Below are 20,827 nucleotides of genomic sequence, written 5' to 3' on the forward strand. Positions count from 1 at the left end.
CAGAACTGGACTCTGACATGCAGTGTTATGTTTCAACAAGTGACGACTAAAAGCCAAGGAACAGCCAGGCGTGCTGAATTCTGGGCTTGCCATGTGAGCAAAGGGATGGGATAGTCAGTATAAATTAGCAAATGCATTTCCTGGCACCATCAGTTGTTTTCATGTGTGTCTGTACATTAGATTTGTTTTGCCAGTGTCCTGGGATTGTCCACAATGTCCACAGGATTGCTAATTTGTGAGGCTTCATGAGCCAACTAATAGGGAACTGTGTGACCCTAAAATAATTCTTCACAGAGATGGTACGTCTCTTTTGTGTTGAAACACCGCAACCAAAGAGATAAATAGCTTGAGCCAAAAGCATATTAACTAAAAAAACTGCTGCTCTTCACCCCAGGGTTGCAGCACTGCTGTACAAATTCAGACCTTCAAGTCAATAAACACTTTTACTAAGAAGCCTAATAGGGGCTGAACTCCTGCCCTGCAGAAATACCCTGCCAGCATCACCAGGTCCCTTCCTGCCAGAAGGGATGGCTTTGTGGCCAGCCTGTGCCCACCTAAAATGGCTCTGCATTCAGGTTTCTACCGCCCCACTGACACACACGTATTTTTTTGTGTGTTTTATCAGCCTGTCTAATGAACATGCACAAGAGGAGACTTGGTAAACAAACTAATAAATTCAACAGGGGACAAGTATTGCCTTGAGAGGCAATTAACATTTTTCAGCGTCATTAAAATTAGACTGTGACTCAGTGTTATAACTGGCAAAAGACTTATTTTATTTAGCGCTTGTGTGCCACTAGGAGATGTTTGCATAGTGCAAATGAGCTGCACATATATGAGGGGAGAAACAAAGATGGGAGAGTGGCTGTGTTGTACAACAAGTGCAGCAGAGCCTGGTGGCTATGTGCAGAAAGAGGAGCTCATAGCTCCAGGCACAGTGTCATAAAGCAGCTGCATAGAAACCAAGGTCACTGAGCTTTTTGTGTGTGCGCAGCTGAGTATGAGCACAGGAGGCAGAAAGTGCGGAGGAGGAAGGTTATGCTAAACTAAAGAAGATGCACGGAGAATGTGAAAGCTGAGTTATCACCCTGTGTGGGTGTTGAGTTAGACGGGAATTTGTGAACAGCTATGGGGGAAACCATCTTGTAGATTAAGGAAACTACTCGGTCCTGACACAGAGAAGTGTTGTTGACACATAGTTTTGGCTGTCTCTTCATACGTGTAATAGGCTTCTAAAAGCTGGCCAGGGACCATAAATGCTTGTGGACTGTCTTGTTTTCGTGCATATTTGGATTTCTTTTTTTCCAAAAGGCAGCTGAAAGTTGGTAGATCTGTATGCAACAATTGAAATTATGTTGATGGCTGTGAAATCACATATAATGTTCAAGTGTGCTGACACTGAGACTGTTCAAATATTGGAACTCAGCACCTGCAAAATAGTCAGTGACCAATTTCTCCAAAAGATTTAGCTCCCACAGTTCAGGGTAGATTGTTAAAGCTGAAGCTGCTAGCCTCTGTGCACTTCAGAGCAGCCTAATCGTCAAACACAGTTATCTCAGTGGACCTTAGCACTTCCAAAAGTTTGGCCTGACAGGACCTGACTGAACACTGCTGCAATGACCCAGTTACTGGCATTGGCTTGGTAGCAGCTGGATGTGGTTCAATGAACAGGTATCGTAGCCAAGCCTGGGACCCAGGGTCCTTCAGAAACCTTAATGTTAGCCTTTAACCCTCCTCAATTTGGTTGCTTTCCTGGAAAGATACTCTTCTAGGTAGGTTTCATCATGTGCCAGGTGCATGTGGGGAATAAAGTAACCCCCATGTCTGCCATGAGTTAACCTATATCCTACACTAAGAAAAGCTACATTGGGATGAACATAATTAACAAAAGGCTGCTTTGTTTTCTATCAGTTGCATATTCAGCAGTGTATTATGAAGTGCCATCTCTAAGGACACTATATAGAGGACTTTGCCTTGCTGTATGCATACCTACACTCTCGCAAGCATGAGATTTTCTGGCGCTCTTGGTGTGGACTCACAACCACACAGAGGGGCTTAAGCAAAACTGTTGGCTTGCCTGAGCATGTACAAACCATTGACAGGAAATCAGCTTCTCCTCCCTGGTCCCCAGAGGTGTCACCTCTCTGTTTTCTGGATAACAAGGGCTGGATGGCAATTGGAGTCTCTGCAATCTGCTCTGGTGAACCTGCTTTAGCAGGTGGTTTGGACCTCATGATCTCCAGAGGTCTCTTCCAACCCCAACCATTCTGTGATTCTGTGATTTTGTGATTCTGTGGAGTCAGGGTGAACAAAGGCATGTCCAGTCCAAAACACAGGGACTGGAGTTGAAGAGAGGCTTCCCTGGTTCGCAGGGTGGAGGTGATGAAGGGAGGGTGATGCTTGCTGTTATCCTGCAGTGTTTTCAGACCTCTGAGCTGTCTGGATTAATTTGGAATTTATCCTGCTTGAAGCTAGGTAGAGCCCATGGAGTTATCCTAATTCTAGTGAGGGCAGAATAAGTCCTATCCTGATAGATGTGTTTTAGAAGACTAAACAGCATAAATAGGTCACACAAATAGCCATGTCCTTTTAATACAGTAAAAACTTTATAAAACCAAGATTACATGCTTCTATTTAAATAAGATATAAGACATAGAAAATAGAATGGATGTTTAAACATTAGCAGCTATGCAAAAATATGAGTACTGCATAGGAAAAATATAACTATTCCAGAGTGATCAAACTAAATAAACATCAGGTTTCTAATACTTTTCCTGTATTAAAGAGTAAACATAAGGTTTCTACTACATTTCCTGTATTGAAGAGTAGTATATCTTCCTCAGCAAACAGAAAGACTATTACAAATGGGTACCTTACTGCTTAAATAGTGCAAATAGACCTTTGTGATATCCCTTTTCATCCTTAAAATTGTGTGTATAAGTTCGAAACAAGCATAGCACATACTGTACAGGATTTTTCTGCTGTGCTTTTGCTTCTTCCTCTATCCCCCTTTTGTTTGTCACTGTGTTACTGGAAGACGATGTTTTTCCAGCACAGTCTGTCTGCATCTACAGTCGCACTGTGCGAGTCAACACAGTGTAAGCATTAACAGCAGCTCTTTTTTAAAAAAAAAAAAAAAATACATGCATTATAAAGCAAATAAATGTCCAGGAAATTAATATTTTTCTGCTGCATTAATAAATTTTTGATTTGGTGAGAAACAGCAATAAAAGCTATGCTATAAAATGTCACTGGAAAGCCTTGAGCCAAATCCTCATCCCATTTACGCGCAGGGACCGCAAGGTTGTCACCATTTGAAGGTTTCCCTGGTGTCAGGCAGAGATGGGTAAGGTGGACTGCTGTCTCGGGAGTGTTGTTTTTTCTCCAGCAGGCTACATCAAATGCAGCGACATCTCAGTGATTATTACCAGTCACAAATAATCTGAGCAGCTCTGAGGATGAGATAGGACTCTTTTCACACATAGACTCTGGGAACAGGAATACATTTCAATAAAGGGGACTTTCAAGCAGCTGGAGGAACTGAGACTGCACAGCGAGGTGAACCCCAATCCCAGAGCGCAGCAAAGTGGTTTGGATTTCCCATGGCCCCATCACGGGGCTGTCGTGCAACCATGCGGCTGTAGCAGCTTTATCTCCAAGCACGTGCTCTGTAATGTGCAGCATCCCAGAAGGACTAAGTGGTTCAGCCATCTCTGTGTGGCAGCACATGGGGAGTCCCTTAGAGCTGGGCACAGAGTCCATAGAAAGGTCAATGGGAAGTGACAGGATGTCTTCCTCTGTCATAATGTGGAAATAAAAAAACCACAACTATTTCTAGGCAATTTACGAACTATTTTAAAAAACCCATACGGTTCTTCTGATCATTGGCAGGATCCATGACACTTGACTCATCTTCCTAGGTCTGATGTTGCATGTGAAAATTGCCTGGCCAAACTCAAAGTATTCTCATGCAGCCACAACTATTGAGAATAATGTTAGTAAACACACGTTGCCCACTCAGCCTTTCTGTCTTCGAAAGAACTTGCATGCTGCACTATATCTTGCATAAGAGCTGCAGAAAAAGACATCGTCATGCATCTCACAGCCCCAATTCACTTTGTAGGAAGAGTCATCAGTTTTGTTTTGTTTTCCTACCTAAACTTTACTAGTACATGAAATACTGAAGATATTCACTATATAGCAATAGCAGAAGTACCTGTGGATCATAAAATTGGCTCAGAGGCAGATCTTCACCAAGAGCAAAAAGTAGTGGCAGGGTTTTGCTTTATTTTAGTTTCTCTCAAAACAAAAACAAAAATAGTCTGAGAAAACATATTCTTGAAGTGAGTCCATGTGTCCTTTTTCTTGGGGGCTCAGCAAAATCCCTTTGTGGTGACCAAGTGCCTGAATCCTCAGGCTATTAATGCTTGATAGCAACAATCTTTTACTGACATTTTGCAAACTTGGACTTCCACTGACTGCAAAGGAATTACTCTTGCCCTACCGCTGTTTGGAAGATAATAGATTCTATTTAACTTTGGTTGCTGTATTTCTTACTTAGGCATTAGCAGGAACTTAATTCTGTATCCAAGAGGTTAACAGAAGCATTTATTAACTTTTACAAGTCATACTGTGATCCTCAGCTGGGACGTGCAGTGTCATTGCTCTGGATTAATCAGATCTGAAGATTAAAATCAGGTTGAATTGATTTTCATTTCTCTTGCAGTGGAGATTGCTACTGATACTGAGAGCTAGAAGTTAGGCCACTTATCACTGACAGGTGGGAGAACCCACTTCCTTGCAGGTGTGGCCTTGCACTGTGAGCAGAGTGCAATGGTGGAGGTGGGAACCCACTAACACAGGACATAAGAAAAGAGAAGGGGTCAGTGTCCTGCCTGTGTTCAAGAAAAAATGCTACGCTGTCATTCTTGTAAGGTTTACTGAATTTTGTAGAAGCTAGACATTGTGACATAGGCTTCCTCGTTGTTCGGTGACCTCATTTCACCAGTTGGCAGCATTTGGGATATGGTGTCAGCATTTAGGGGCTCTGGTCCAGGCTGGCCAGAGGCATCTGAGGAAGGAGCAGAAGAATGGTTGAAACCATCATCGTGCAGGGGCACCCCACTGCTGTGGCACACCTCGTATGTGCTGGAGCTGCAGTTTCCTTCAGTGACTGCAGTCTGGCACGTGCCCAGGAGTCTGTGCAGGGCTTCACTTGGCCAGATTCCTCCATAAGTCACAGGCAGGTTTGGATTGCTTTTGTCTGTCATCGCAGGGATCATCTTCAGGTCTGATCCACTCCTAAATTTTTCGGGAAGGTTTGTCGCTGGCGCATTTGATGGTGGCAGAAAAGTTTCTTGTTCAGTTTTTGCTTGAATGTCATCCACTTTATGGATATGAACATAACCAAAATTCTCTGGGTTAAAGCTTATATCAAAATTCTGCATGACAAAGGGAACAGTACGATCAGTTAGCAGTGTGTATTAGATTAACCGAAGAGGTACTTTGGTAATTCATTTGACTTTAGAAGGGTATTTATCTTTAATTCTGAAAGTAACCCTGAGCAGGCTGAACAATAGGTTAGCAGAGAATGAATTATCACATAGCTTAAAGTCCTTTTCCATATTAATCTGAATCTATCCAGTGGCCTGCTGAAGCCAGCACCACTAGAGAGTGTTTTACCTCTACACAGTGTGGTGGGAACTGGTGCTTCAGAGACTTTTCTGAGCCACACATCTATTGCACAACTGCTATTTCATAGGAATTAGTGTGCCGAGCCAGGCAGTTCCTTTAAGTTTTACCTTCCTAATTTAACAGTTAGGAAAGTAAAAGTTTGTCATGACTTCCTGAAACACATGAGGAATACCTGCACTGGGGGGCCTTGTGGCGGGAAAGTCTTCTTAGACCTCTTGTTAAATTAAGAACATGCTAATAATGTACCAACAGGAGACAACAGCACTGATGAGTATCTTGGTGAAAAAGTACACAAGACACACAGTATTAAGGCAACGGGTTAATTCCACACCTTACAGTTTGTAACATTCGTCCATCTGCCTTTTATGTGGCAGAGTAGTTCATGTGCCGTACATGGGTATCACCAGAGATGTTTGCAAAGTTTCATAGAATCATCTAAGTATTTTGGTTGGAAAGGACCTGTGTTGTCCAGGTGATCCAAACTTCTGCTGAACCAGGACCTGGACTGGGTTATACAGGGCCCTATCAAGTCAAACCTTGAACATTTCCAGCAAGGGAGAACGTACCTTTCCTCTGGGAAATCCACTCAATGTTTAATTGTTCTCATGGAGGAAGATTTTTTCTTATACGCAGATGAAGTCTGCCCTGAAGCATCACATGTCTGTTGTCTCTGGTCCTATCACCTTGCAGCCTTGTGAGGAGAGCACCTTCCCCTTCCCTCTACCTACACTTAAGGTATTGGTAGGTTGTGATTTGTACTCCCCTCCCCAAGCTTCCTCTTTCCTGTAAACAAACTCAATTCCTTCAGCCTTTCTTCATATATAATTTCTTAGCCCTTGTAATTACTTTGCATAATTCAAAGCTCAGGCACTAGCATCTGCCTGTGCAGATGTGGGCTGTCTTCAGTGAAACATAGAAGTAATTTCTGAAAGATGCCCCAGTTCATGCAGCATTTACTGTCTCTCATGGGTGTTAGTTTTGTTCCCAATAGTCATACTTGGGTGAAAGTGACAGTGAGAGTACATACATTTTTTGGCTTCTTGCACAGTTGCTCCAGCGTTTTTTTATGATCAGGAAGGTTTGGCCACACAGCAGGCTTGATCCTCAAAGAGCAATAGTAGAGAAAAAGCAGTTGGTTGAACAACAGCAAAAGACAGACATGTTGAGGTATCAGAGGTTTGTATTGCATCATTCCTACTAATTCTCACAAAGCCCTAGAACTGGCTTGCATTACCCACAATATCAATGAAGAAGTATCAGAATAAAACAATGACAGGAGGAGAGGAGGAGTTACAAAGGTCACTGAATAGTCATCGCTCCTTTGAGACCACAAATTGTCACAGTTAGAGGAAGAATCTTCACCAAGTACTGGAAAAGCAGCAAATTGTGCTGACAAAGACCTCATTTGCACCTAGCTGTGTTAATTGGGTTTTGCATGAAAAAAACAGTTTCTGCAAGTGAAAAAACATGCTGTGGTTTAAGTGCAAATTGCTTATATTTGCCTCTGCATGTTTATATTAGTCAAAGAACTGCATATTGTCCCAATCCTTGGCCAGCTACCTGTGCTTCAGATATCTATATTGTATCTTTGTCCCACAGGTCTCATTTTCCTGCCTTAATTAGAAAAGTTCTCGTGTTGTGTGGCTGGAAACTCTCAGCTGTGATGCATCTAGAGAATATTGCCTGGCTGACATTCAACGTTGCAATGACATAAACACAGCTATAGATGTATATAAATCTAGATTTTATGTGTCTGTATATGTGGACATACATACACATATGTAAAAACTCCTTTTTGAAAGGGAAATCTCTGGGTTCAAAAACTTTCACTATCTAAAAGCCTGTTTTTTCAGCAGTTTTATGTACACAGAACTTCTAGCAAAGCTAGAGAACTGCAGGTGCTCAGCTACAGTAAAAAGCAAGAGGTAGAAATCTCAAGCCACATCTATACTTTCAGATAAAATAGCACCAGGGAGCATTCCCTGGCAGAAGACTCAACTCTCTGAAATGTTAGTTATTAAAATTGTTTTGGGCATGGTTTCACTGGGGCCAACTAACACATTGCCAAGCAATCCTCATGTATAATTCAGGTGCTGGCACAGCCCAAATGTTGTTCCCAAAAAGCAACTCACTTGCAGCCATCTCTCTGGATGTTAGTGGATCTGGATGTCATGGATGGGCTGCTCTGAATGTCACCAAACAGCCCTGGGCATTCTGCCTTGTGAGGGGCTCAGCTCCTACAGTTAAACTTGGGACTTTTTCCCTTCAGATGCTGTTTTTGCCAAATTATCTATGTATCTGTTCGTTTTCTTCATCTTGTCAACTATCTATTCTATATAGGGATATATAGCTATGTATTTTAAAATATATTTACAGCTATCCATCTACTGCTGTGTAGCCAATATATGAGAAGAAACCAATGCAAACAAAGGAGTACCTGTGTAAAAAATGTATATTTAGTCCCACCTCTGCCATGACTGTTTTGGTGGGGATGCAGAGCCTGGTTTTGCCACACAGCTGGACCAGGCTGGGCTGGTGGCTGATGCCATCAAGCCCTTGTTGCAGAGAGCTCTGCCTCACTGCTTCCGAAAATGCTGCAGAGCAAACAGCCTGCTGACACAGACAATGAAAGGGAAAGAGGCAATCTCCCCAGTACACTGTTTCCACACCTCCTGGGACTTAACTAAAAGCCACAGGTTGCTTTCTTTTCTGGATCATGTCTGAAGCTTTTGAGTCAAAGTTTCCTCTAGTGAGACACTGACTCTGTATTTCATGGTGCCTGCAGCTCCCCAGAGGTCCCAGTGTTTCGAGCCCAAGACTAAAGTCTGTTTGAAGTGGCAGGTCAGCTTCTGCCTGCCAACACGCTTTCTTGTATTGCCCACTTCTACTCTGTGCCTGCCTTGGGCTTCATATAGAAGACCAGAGAAGGGAAGAGAATAGTTCACAAGTATAACAATGAAAACAGTAAGACTGTCAATTCTGCCAGAACAGGACTGGCTTCCAGCACTTTTTCTGATAGTAAGAGACTTAAATTACCTGTTTTCCCAAAAAGTTCCAATCAGGACAATCATGACAACAGACAGCATGAATCCCAGGATGGAGAGTATAACCAGGACCACGTTACTGTCTAAAGAAAAACAAGGAACATCAGGCAATGCATGTAAATACCTCGCTTTTAAGACACTGTAACCCTAATGTCTCTTCAGGCAATAAATAAGGAATTAACGACAAACATTGCACTTTTCCTTCACTGGACTGGTGCAGTGTTCTGTTTCTCCTGCCTCCATTTGCTGTGTCCTTAAAGCAGCACTAAAGTGACTTAGAACACATGTAATGCCAAAGTGCTCCTGGGGACTGAAGGGACCCCAAGGACCAGAAGGATTATTTGTATTTACAAGTGCAATGGTGAGGTTTTATCCTATATAGTATTCGTGTTTCAAGTGCCAGGTTTGCATGCAAATCCAGGGCCCTGAAATGTGTCTTATTTCACTGCTCTTTGTGCCTTACCTGAAACCTTCAGTGTAAACTGGTCCTTCTCCCTACACATCATTTGGCAGAAAGGAGTGAGTCAGCCTCCACCTCCCTTTGCACACCCCTCATGCCCTTACAGCAACATTTAATCTGATTTTATTGCTCTCGAGTGAGATTTAACCTCATGGGAATAGCCAGCCCCAGAACAGAGCAATACAGCCATATTCTGGGTCATCTCCTCTGGGCTGCCCAGTGCCCATGCGGGCTGACCCTGCTGTGGCCGTGGGCTCTTCCCTCCTCAATGCTTTTGTCACGGCTGCTGCTGGGGTTGGCCAGGGAGTCAAGGGCTCCCACCTCTGCTTTTTCTAGGTAGAAAGAAGTAGTTTCTGCCCTTACAGCTCTCCATGAAGTTCTGCTCCCTTGTGGTCCTGAAGCTCTTGGAAGCACTCCATTCACTCCATGTGCCCTTAAAAAAATCTCCATTGGGTTGTGAACGTACTTTCACCTCATATGATGCATCATTTTCGAGATTTTTCCCCAGTAATTTTACCTGAAGATATGGTGACTCTATTGTCTAAACAGACACAAAAAATCCAATTATTTTTCCAGAAGACACAGGAAAATATTTTAGTTTCAGCAAAATGCACGAGATCAGGTACATCCCAGCAGTACTGTGCTGTTTATTCCTTCTCTTTGCTTATGATGATCTCTAGGTGGTCATCACAATGTCAGTTTAGTTTAGCAGCTAGGTAGTCCAGGCAACATCGAGAAGAGAGACTAACTCTGGGTAAAATCTCTTTAGGAAACAGCTGGAAGTATTAACTGTGCTTTGCTGCTGTTAACAACACAGTAGGAAACATATACTTCCCTGGGAAGGCCCAGAAGAGAGAGGGGAAAAAAATATATTTGTATGGCACAAAAAGACAGCTTCTGAAAGAGCAGTTACAGGAAAGAAGCTGAAATCCCACAGTGCAGCTCTGGCGTTCTTTATCTGTATGTGTTTTGTTGTCTGAATAATTTTCTTTTTGTAGTTACGGTTCTCCTGTGTTCCCTCTGTAAAAATCAGGTATAGTCCATGCTTTCAAACCACCTTCATCTGGACCAGTGTTTGCAAGCCTGTTCTTGTGACAGGGGACACTGAGGTTCCAGCAGCTGTGCAGCCCAGACCAGATCCAGCTCACAGGCAGCGGCAGCCCAAAACATGCTCTGGGTGTGGGAGAGCTGCTGGACTGTACCTGAAGCCTGGAGAGGCTCAATGAAAGAGGGACATGAAGAAACTGTCGCTAAATTTTAAAAAAGGGGTCATATGATCTACTGACTGATGAACACAGAAAATAAGAGTGAAGAGCAAGCCACCCAAGCACTGAGGATGGCTCTGTATGCCTATTAACCTTGTGTCTTCTCTTCCCACTGTAAACCCCAAATGAATGAAAGTTAATCAGCCCAGGGAGGTGTCTAACAGGCATGGGTGCTGTCAGTCTGGAATTGTTTCGACTGATGAAATTTCAAATGCCAAATATTTCACCTTCCTGAGTTTTCAGCTGGAGAAATGTAAAAATGCAGATTTGAGGGTTTTTACATGATAATGGGATGTCTGATAATGTTAAATTTCAGAAATTAGTGTAAACTCACCAATACATCATCACTTACCTTCCAAGTGCCTTCTTCCTGCCGATAGGCTATTTGATGTATCAACTTGTCCTGTAAGTATTTCTTCCATGAGTGTGGTGTGCTATAATGAATGAGATATTCATTTGCCTCCTTTTGGTATGTGATATTTACATTGAATGGTACTTCAGGCTTAACTGCAAATGATAACAAATCAGGATATAACAGGAGTAGAATTATGTTACTACAAAATAAACAGGTTTTTAAAAGTAAAAAAAAAAAAAGTCCCCTTCAAGTTACACCCCTGTGGGGTCACCTACCTTGAGCAAGATATGGCCTGAGCTGGGCAAGCCTTACGCTAAGCTCCAGCTCATCCTTGCACCTTGGTCCTGAGAAGGGCTTTGTGTTGATCTGCTGGAGCTGCAGTGTGACCAGCAGTGACAGTGCTTCCTAGGGATGTGACTTTGAGTCTTGGGAAGTAATTCCTGAGTGTGTTCATCCCTGCAGTAGCACTGTTTGAAGACTTGAGAGTCAGTCTCTCTAACAAGTGCTCTCAGAGAGAGACTCCATGGCAAAACCCATTGCTGCTCTGGGAGGAAGGCACTAGGGAGCAAACTGGGTATGGGTACAATTGCTGCTGACCATCATGGCAGTGATGGGGCAGATGGGGCAGACAAAGGGATAAAGCATGAGAATGTTAGATACAGCAGAGAAGGTTGTGGCTCCAGGACATGGCTATGAATCCACACCTGACCTGGTCTGCAGAAGGAGACTCTGTCAAATGACCATCTGTGCAAGTACATCAAGTCCAAAATGCAGCCCCCAGGACCATCCCTAAGCCCTTCCTGAGCTGCATGTGCCTGAGGTCTGCAGAGACTTGTGTCTGTGCCGCTGAGGCTTCCTGAATGTGCCATGTAAAGTACATCAGCTCTTGCAGGAAGAGAGAACTCAAACCTCTCTCCTCTCAGGAAAATACTTATAGCCAGAAAATATTCTGACTGCTCCTTCTGCAACCCTCAAATACTTAATTCTTCCACGCAGAACCTGTACTTTCTAGAGGAGAGAGCACCAGAGATGGTCCAAGCTGGTCCATAATCTGAGAGGTAATGTAAGATTATTACAGAACTGTTGGGCTGAGGCAGAAAGGTTTTGTAAGAGAGACATGTCACAGTGCCTGTTGACAAAGGAAGGCAAAACAATGTGGCACCAGAGCAGAACAGAACTGTCCTACATGCGCTTCTCTGCAGCCTTCAAATGAGAGCAGCTCCAAAAAGGGGTAAATCCTAAGGAGCCCCTCTTCTCCTGAGTCCCCTATTTCTTGGCTCAGATAGGTCCCAAATGTGACTTTGATGAGCCTAGTCATGGGCTTCTGGTAACTCTCGTGTGCAGCAGGATGCCTGAGGATCTCATTCAGACAACAGGCTCCACCAAGAAGCAAGGTGTGAAAAAGTGAAATCTTGCTACCTTGTGGTCCCTGTGCTATCGAGCTCACACTAGACTTGGGGTGGTCAGTCCTGAAACTGTGCAGTCCCTTGTAAGAGATGAACAATGTGTCCCTGCTTGACAATTCATCCACAGTCAGCCACAGCTACTTCGGTCATGTGCATGATTTGGTCTAACACTGTCCAGACCTGGGCAGTGTTACAATAAGCCAGAATTCAGCTTCTCATTTTGAATGAACATTAATCATGTTTGGCTTTGAAGCAAGGGGAGTACTACACTCTGCTAACATCCCAATCCAGGCTCCATGCCCTGCTAGGACACCATTTTATACTGACTGTTCTCCAGACTGACACTTGGGCTTTGTGCTGGGCTATTTTTTCCCCAGTAACCCCTGTGTATTAAAAATATCCAAATATTAAGTGTCTTACCCATGTCAGTGACAACCAGACTCCTGCAGACCCTTCTCTTCATCTCAGAGTCCATGCAAATGTCTTTATTTGAGAGTATATCAGTGAATTGTAAGAAATACGCATCTTCCCGTTTCTCCATATTGAAGCACACGTAATTACTGTCTTCCTTGTTACTGTTGACCGAAGTGACACAACGTTAGTTTCTTCTCAGTCTTACTATAACATAGCAAAAGATGAATCCTGGTTGCTCATTTCACATTAACTGAAGTGAGACTCCATGTGAAATAAGAAAAAATGCTGGTCAAATAGAGTTTAAAAGATTGATAGTGTTTTTTCTTGTGATCTTTGAGTACAATAAAAAAATTATGTGAGTCACAGTAAGAGTCCTGGAGCTCTCTGAGAAAAAAATGAAGTTATTAAATTGGGTATATATTTATGTTAAAAACCTTTGTATCATTAAAAATTGCTTCTGTCATTTTTAAATATAGGGCAATAGATTTGGTTGCTCACTGGAGACAAAGAGAAGTGGAACATCTGTATGAGGAAAAGCTGAGGGAGCTGGGTCTCTTTAGTTTGGAGAAGAGGAGACTGAGGGGTGACCTCATTAGTGTTTATAAATATATAAAGGGTGAGCATCACAAGGATGGAGCCAGGCTCTTCTCAGTGACAACCAATGGTAGGACAAGGGGTAATGGGTTCAAACTGTAAAACAGGAGATTCCACTTAAATATGAGAAGAAACTTCTTCACAGTGAGGGTATCAGAACACTGGAACAGGCTGCCCAGGGGGGTTATGGAGTCTCCTTCTCTGGAGACATTTAAAACCCACCTGGACACATTCCTGTGTAACCTCATCCAGGTGTCCCTGCTCTGGCAGGGGGATTGGACTCGATGATCTTTTGAGGTCCCTTCCAATCCCTGACATCCTGTGATTCTGTGAAATTTATTATTGGCTGAACTAGTGACACGTACAGGGTCAACAGTAGGCCAGGCCATGAAGGCACAGTTTCAAAGGTGGAAATGCATCTGTGTGTTTCACCATCTGTGTGACTCAAGTATTTGAGGACTGTCATAAAATTTCAATCAAAATCCAGAATAAACCCCACAAAACCAGAAAAATTCTAATAAACTAAGTGGAAAAAATGAAGTTGTGATTAGAATAAGAAGAAGAAAAAAACCCCACACTTATTTTGCTGGTTGCAGTAGAACTTTCAGTTTCAGAAAAAAAGGCAAAGGGAAAAGCAGAACTGTGTTAAAGAAACCGTGCTAAAGAACTGTGCTAAATCTGAGCTTCTTCAGCTAGGTCAGTCAGTTAGAATAAAAAGGTGGAAAAGAGTTTCAAGGCCTCAATGAGAAGCAGAGATGGCTGATAGGTTTGGTAACTGTCAGGTTTTTGTATACTCATTTTAATGTGTTTTTTGCATGTCTGTGTATGCGAAGACAGTTGCTTAATTTTTGTCTTGACGTAGATAAAGGCATTTTCCCTTCAGTAGAAACCAGCCTTCTTGACGAAGAATTTTCTGTGGAAAGGATCTACCTCTTTGAAAACATTTTTACTTTTCACTTGATAAAGGCTGAGATGGTGGGGATTTTGTTTGTTTGTGTTTTGTTTGTTTTTCCTTGTTTGTTTGTTTGTTTGTTTGTTTTAAATACCATTTAATTAAAAAGAAAATGCTTTCAGTTCACGCTGGGCAACAGGAGTATTAACAGGTGTATCAGAGCAACAGAGGTATGATCAGGACTATTGGAGGCATTATAATGACCTTTACAGACACTTCCAGATGATTTTTTTTCTTATTAGGGAGCTATATTCTGTTCCACTAAACTGTTCTTCTTTGCTGAATATAGTATTCAAATTTGGTAAAACACTCTGAAACAGAATTTTGTCTAGCTTTTCTGCTGTGTTTCCCAGCATGTGGCAGCATGACTCACTAGTACTTAGCATTTTGCTTCCCAGTTTACCAAAGGACAGACTGACAGCACTTACCACAGGGCCAGAGTATAGTTAGTGTTGTCAGGAGGCAGCTCGATAAAATTGCAGGTCAGGCTGCTATAGGAATCCTTAAATTCCAACTGGCTGAAGCAGTTGATGTCAAAATTGTCTGGTTCATCATCTCCAAAAGTCCCTAAGGAAAGATTTGCACTGAATAAAACCAGTGAGTGTATTTGATTTGCAGCTCCATTGTATAGCATGTTGCCTCTTCGCATAGTTGCCTGAAAGGAAGAGGATCAACCCACCTGTTTTGTAAGAAGCAAAGAAAGCTTGTTCAAAATGAAATTAAAAGCCACTTTCATCTTTCAAGGTTGCTCTCCCTGCATACCAGTGAAGCCCACTCACTTACCACACATAAAGGTACATTCTGCATCATCTGTCTGCGAACTATAAAAAGGCGTAGTGTCGCAGATGGTTTGGTCAGATGAGATATCCTATGTCTGTTCTTTTGTATTAATCACAGGCAAAAAGGGGTGCTGATGTCAACCTGGAAATTTCTGTTAAAACATCCATTATCAAGTGTGAAGCAGTGAAAATACATTGTCCACTCTGCAATGTAATTCCTTCTAAGTTTGAGACAGGGACAGGTGAATTCTCATTTAAGAAGTTATGGGCGAACTTTATACGAAAATAAAAGCAGGACCTACTCCATGTGAAAATGATCTCAGGACTTTATCAAACAGGTTTTCCTATTAGGAACCACAAAATAATGCTCTCCTTGAGCATGCAAGGGGAGGAAGACACATTCTTGATGCCTGTTTAAAAGCAGAATATCAAGTCAAGGACCAAAAAACTTCTGAAAATAGACAGAACAGAAACATATTCTGAGGGATATGCTCAGCACAGTTAATGCCAGAGGTGTCTGCAGCAGAAGCTGCAGGCTAATTAATGTCTGCTCAAGAACAAGGGCTAGATTCAATGAGAGTTATTTTAATGGGAATTTCAGCTCAGGACAGCCTGAAAGTACACCAAACACCTCATAGCTCCGAAGCAGCAGACCCACAGCTGAGGATGTACACTTGGCAGTTGCCATTGCTTCATCTGCATCACATCCAGCCATGTTGCAGACAGCTGAGAGCTGTGTCCTCCTGCCTCTGCCCTGCCCATGCCTGTGCTGTGAAGGTCTGGCCTCTCACCAGGCTCCTGGGAAGACTGGAAAACTATATGATTGGCTTTAGGAAAGCAAGAGTATTTTGGTGTTACAAGGTAATTAAGCCCCATTTTGATTGTATTGCAAAGTTTTCTGAAATGTCACAAACTTGGGCCCAGGAGGTAAAGCTCAGACTTTCTGCCAGAGTGCATGGCTTCCTGCAAATTTGCTTTGATGACTCATAAAACAACTGCGATTTGATTAAGAGCATATGTCTCAAGTCCTACACTTGGTGTGTATGAGGTCAGTGAGGCAAAAACTGATGCTTCTGAGAGGAGTCCTCCCCTCAGAAACTTCCAGTTCAGCCTCATTCCATGAAATCTCACCCACCGTAGCTGAGCAGACAGGGAAAGGGTTATTGCCATGACCCCTTGAGCAGATCCTCAGGGCAGGAATGCCTCTATTCCCTTTTAGCAGTGATTAAGAGTAGCCATGATCAGGGACTACTCCTGATCCCCTGCTTGCTCCTCTCCTACGCACTCCTCAGATGTGCCCTGGCGATGGGGCTACCTGCTGCCACGAGAACAAGACCTTGGCTGCTCCAGGGGTATCAGTGACTCACACTCACAAACAGTGTGGGGAAATGCCTGTGGAAACATTTCCAATGGAAAATCCCTCCCAGAGAAAATGATGGTCATCCATGCTGGTACACAGGTCAATCAGATCTCTGAGAGTGACCAGATACTTGGATACCATGATTCATAGTCCTGCCAGTAATGCTGTATGATCCCTGGCCTATCCTGCCAGCATGCAGGGAGACCCAGGCCCTGTCTGGAATGGGAGCACACCTGAAGATCCAAAACAGTCATGGTTTGACAGTGGGGAGAAAGCAAGGGAGAGGTTTTTGTGATTGCTTTAAAATGTAAGTAAAAGAGCATCAACCCCCGGGGATGCTATCAGTGGTGCTTCTTCCTGACCTCAGAGTCAAGTTGCATCTTGAATCAGGTTTTGAGAAAGAGAAGAAATTCAGAAGTAATTCAGGAACATAAAGAAACATGCAAAAGCAGCGCGGATAGGGGCTAGGAAGGGGACCACTGCCACCAGCACCCATGGTGGGCAGCGGGAGGGACAGGAGCATCTGATGCTGCAAGAATCCAGAACCCAGAGGCAGATCTATCCCTCGAGCTAAGATTGAGTGGCTGTTTGCCACCATGCGCAACTGCTGCTACAAAGCAGATACCCATCTTCCCTTCCCACCACAGCTCTGGCAGTGTTTGTCCCAACAGAAGCCCAGAACTCCCTGACAGACGATAAAATCCATCACCTACCAGCGCTGCTGCTTTGAGGGGCTAACCTGTGCAGCACAGACACAGACAAAGCAGACGCTCTGTTCGACCATCACATTTAAGAGGGAGACACAGGTCAGCGCAACTCCAGAACAAGCAATTTCACACAGGTCAGAGTCTTCACCAACACAGCCCTGAGCCAACTGGGCAGACACATATGTACAGAAATGTATATTACATAAGGCTACATACTTGTGGGTAAAAGTGTGTGCACATAGATATACGTATATTCGAAATTCCAGGCATAACAAGTAAGCTGAACTGAATTTACATAAAATGGAAAAAGTCCAGATTTTACATAGATAGGTACACCAAACAGCTCACATGCACAGACGTATCACATTTTATGCATCTCTAAGAATTTACTTGCAACTGCCAGGAGATGATTGGCTTATTTATACTCATAGCTCCTTTAAGATAACATTAAACTTATGAATTAAAATGACTGATCTTCCTTTATATAAGAGAGACTGCTTGGTGGTCTCTGTATAGAAAAACCACATACACCAGATTTTGCATTAACACACAAAATAGATAATCATTGTATTAATAGAATATGAGAAAAAAACCCCTTACAGCTGTCTGCAGCTCCTTTGCTGAAAGGTGACAGAAATTTTAATTCATTCTCTATCAGGCTGACTGCAAAGTGAAAAGAAATAAAAATGTTTTGTCTTGCAGTTCAAACAGCCATTTAATGTTTAACCAGCACGGTGCAACTTTGGTGCCAGACTGGAAGGAAATCTGACTTTACCTCTTTGACGCTGCACTTCCAAATGATTATGTGGTTCCTTATTCATGGAAATAACATCTCAACCATAGAGTATATGATAATTAAACCTCATGAATGGTGTTAAGTAAGCAATGTGAAATGCATTTTCTGGTATGGTTCCTCCATGAGCTGACAGTAATTTTTTTGTCTGACATAAATATGCATGTAGCCTCAGTTACACTTCTTCCCAAAACCTTAGAACCACCATACACAAATGTGTTTGCTATGTAAAGGGTTTTGATGACTCAAAAATGACTCACACTGCTAAGGACTCCTTACGCAATAAAAGAATTACAAGATAATACCTTTTTCCTTGAGAAGCCCAGACCAGGCAGAGCCTGGTCCTGCTGAAATCAAGGCAGGGTTTGAGATGGGGTGATTCTAGTGGGAAAAATCTGCTCTTATAACTACAGCTATGGCAGGTCCTTCACAGAAATGGTTGTCTCTTGGGTTTGGACAACACCTAGCAGGATGGTTCAAATCACAGCAGGGGCCTTATGAGCCTTTACCAAGAGAAGAGTGTTCCCAGAGGTTATGGACGTGCTTGAGCTTTATGATGTAAGCCACCAGAACTAACCACAACATGTGAAACCAAAGGCACCAGTAAGCGCCTGCAGCATCAGGGGCCAAATGTCCAAAGTCACTGAAGTGACCATCTCCATGGACAGTGTGAAATCTCTAGTGCTGATCTGATCCAGGCAGAACTCATTTTAATCACAACAGTTTTGATGTGGGTTGGACAAATCATGCAATTCTGGGTAGGAGGGCCACTGGAGCCAGCCATCCTGCCCATGAGGCCACGCAGTCTGTGGCCTCCTGCTCCCCCTGCCCACATCCTCCTGTGCCTCCACGGCTGCCCTTTCTTAGCTCTGCTTGTATCTGTCTTAGGGCTTTCAGGGTTTTACACCATCTGTGCGTGGCTGGGAGACAGAGCTGAGGAGGCAGTGTGCTGCCCTGAAAAGGTGATGAAACCAAGTGCTGCAGTGAGCTTTTCCATCCTCTGCCCACCAGAAGGGTGAGAGCTCATGCCTGCATCAGCCAGTGGCACTTTGCCAGGAGGCAGAGTGAGTTGGAAAGGCAAAGAGTAAAAGCCAAACATCCATCATGGGTCATTTTACCCTGGACTGTTTAATTTGTTGGCCAAACCCACAAGACTCATAAAGAAATCATAAAAACTGCTAATTGCTCAATGGGGATTTTGTGAATTGGTTTGTCTTTAATTCTAAGCAAAAGGTTAATTATTGTTTACTGGAAGTTAGTGACAACACAAAGAAGGGTTCAGTCATATATGCTTCTGGGAAGCCCTGAAGATTTCAGTGACACTAGCGATAAATCACTAGCATTGACTATTCACCACCATAGCTGCTCACCAAAGCTGGTTCTGAACAGCTGTAGATTGTATAAATAAAAGGCAAACAGAAAAACACAAGGTTGTTAGATGCAGCTCTGAGCCACTCCCTGTTTTCTCCTAACTAAAAAACTTACACATATGCTTTCCATGTATGTATGCATATATGTGTACATACATACATGTATAAGACAGGACAGACAGGGGAAAATGAGATTCCCTATCTGTAAGATACCATAGGAACACAGCCATTGTCTTCCTAAAACGCAGAAACTCTTTTGCTTCCAAGCAATGAAGCCCTAAAACTGTCAGCAACTGAGCGACTGCCCATGTCCTTCAGGCACAGTGCAATGAGGTCTGTCACTGCTGTTTGTTTAGTATTAGACAAGTAAGAGTTTAACAGATTGGAGACTGAATCTCTAAATCCAGTTTTTCAGTTTGCTTTTGAGAAAAGGGACAGCAGACGAAAACAATGGTTTTATTGCTGCTCTTTATGTTTTGATTTTTTAATTTTGATGCTGCTAAGTAATTTTCACTTGTCTACATGAGGCAATGAACTGTGCAATAAGCATGAATTTAAACTGTTGAATTGATTTATAGTGATTTGGTGAATAAGGGATGAATGCTTTTAGTCATGGTCTGTGAGAACACCCTGACTGAGCTGCTGCTTCAGGCATAGTACAATGGAGATTGGGACTATTCCCAGATATAACTTAATAAGCAATTTCTTAAAGACAAGGAGAAAAAAAACCCACCAAACTTTAGAAGTGGAACAGCTTGGGCCAAGTTTGAGATACATTTAAATATTTTATTTGGAGGAAACTGCCAACAGCAAGGGAAGTCAGAACCTCACCTCTCTCTGATGGCAGCTCGGAGTGACCATGGACTGCCGAAAAGGGACACAGCTCCCCCCTCCCAGGATGAGCACTCCTCATATGAGCACTAGATACAACAAGAGGATTAACAGGTCTGGGCTCGCATGTCATCTGCATACAGCTATGGTTTCCCACATTTCATAAGGATTTGGATATTACAAGGACAGCAGACTTGGGGATTAAATTAAATAGCTATCCTCCAGTTCCACATTCACCTCAGGTACTGTCACTAAAAGAAAGTGACTGGAGGCTAAAACAATAACACATTTAACCCAGCAGTTGCATCTAGAGCTCTTAACTCATGTTTTTCAAGATCATACACAAGTGGAAAGATGAACATTAAATGACTCACCATCACCATCTACTGAGGTGCAACCACTTTCGCCAAAAGTGGTGTGAAGAAACAAGACGAAAATGCTCAACACTGTACTCGTCCGTGTCATCCTGAGCACCCTGCATGTGTGCAGTATGTGTGTGCAAGAAACCCACACTCACTCACTTTATACTAGAGGCGGAACAAACCCATGATAAAGAGACCGCAGGCAAGGGGAAATGTAAACATGCCGACAAGGATGACTAGTGGCAGAGAGCAGGAAGCCCACATAAAGATATTTTCAGAGCTTTTACTTTGAAACATGCTTCCCACTTCAAAACTAAGGACCTTCTGGATCAGGCTCGTTGGCACATTGGACCAAATCTGGTCAAGTCCAGTGAGTAAGGAGTGTGTTTCGTGCACGATGTTCTTCTCTTGGCTAGTGGGACATTTGCTGCCGATTTCCCC

The 20,827-nt window shown here is 43.0% G+C and overlaps 1 protein-coding gene across 2 annotated transcripts; it reads right to left on the reverse strand.

The window, feature by feature from the left end:
• Positions 1-2,567: 2,567 nt before the first annotated feature.
• Positions 2,568-20,499, reverse strand: IL7R (interleukin 7 receptor). Of its 2 annotated transcripts, XM_082075226.1 has the most exons (9): positions 20,399-20,499; positions 14,613-14,751; positions 12,645-12,799; positions 10,816-10,970; positions 9,716-9,739; positions 9,562-9,631; positions 8,731-8,821; positions 6,722-6,797; positions 2,568-5,441 (listed from the first exon to the last, which is right to left on the reverse strand). In XM_082075226.1, exons 1-9 carry the CDS (start codon positions 20,487-20,489, stop codon positions 4,938-4,940), a joined length of 1,305 nt encoding a protein of 434 aa, XP_081931352.1. In that variant the 5' UTR covers positions 20,490-20,499; the 3' UTR covers positions 2,568-4,937. The 2 variants fall into 2 exon arrangements, with proteins under 2 accessions (XP_081931352.1, XP_081931351.1); XM_082075225.1 differs by having other exon boundaries at positions 9,562-9,739.
• Between the last annotated feature and the right edge of the window lie 328 nt (positions 20,500-20,827).

Source organism: Streptopelia decaocto (assembly GCF_964273445.1).
Source record: "Streptopelia decaocto genome assembly, chromosome: Z".
In the NCBI taxonomy this organism is placed as follows: Eukaryota; Metazoa; Chordata; class Aves; order Columbiformes; family Columbidae; genus Streptopelia; species Streptopelia decaocto.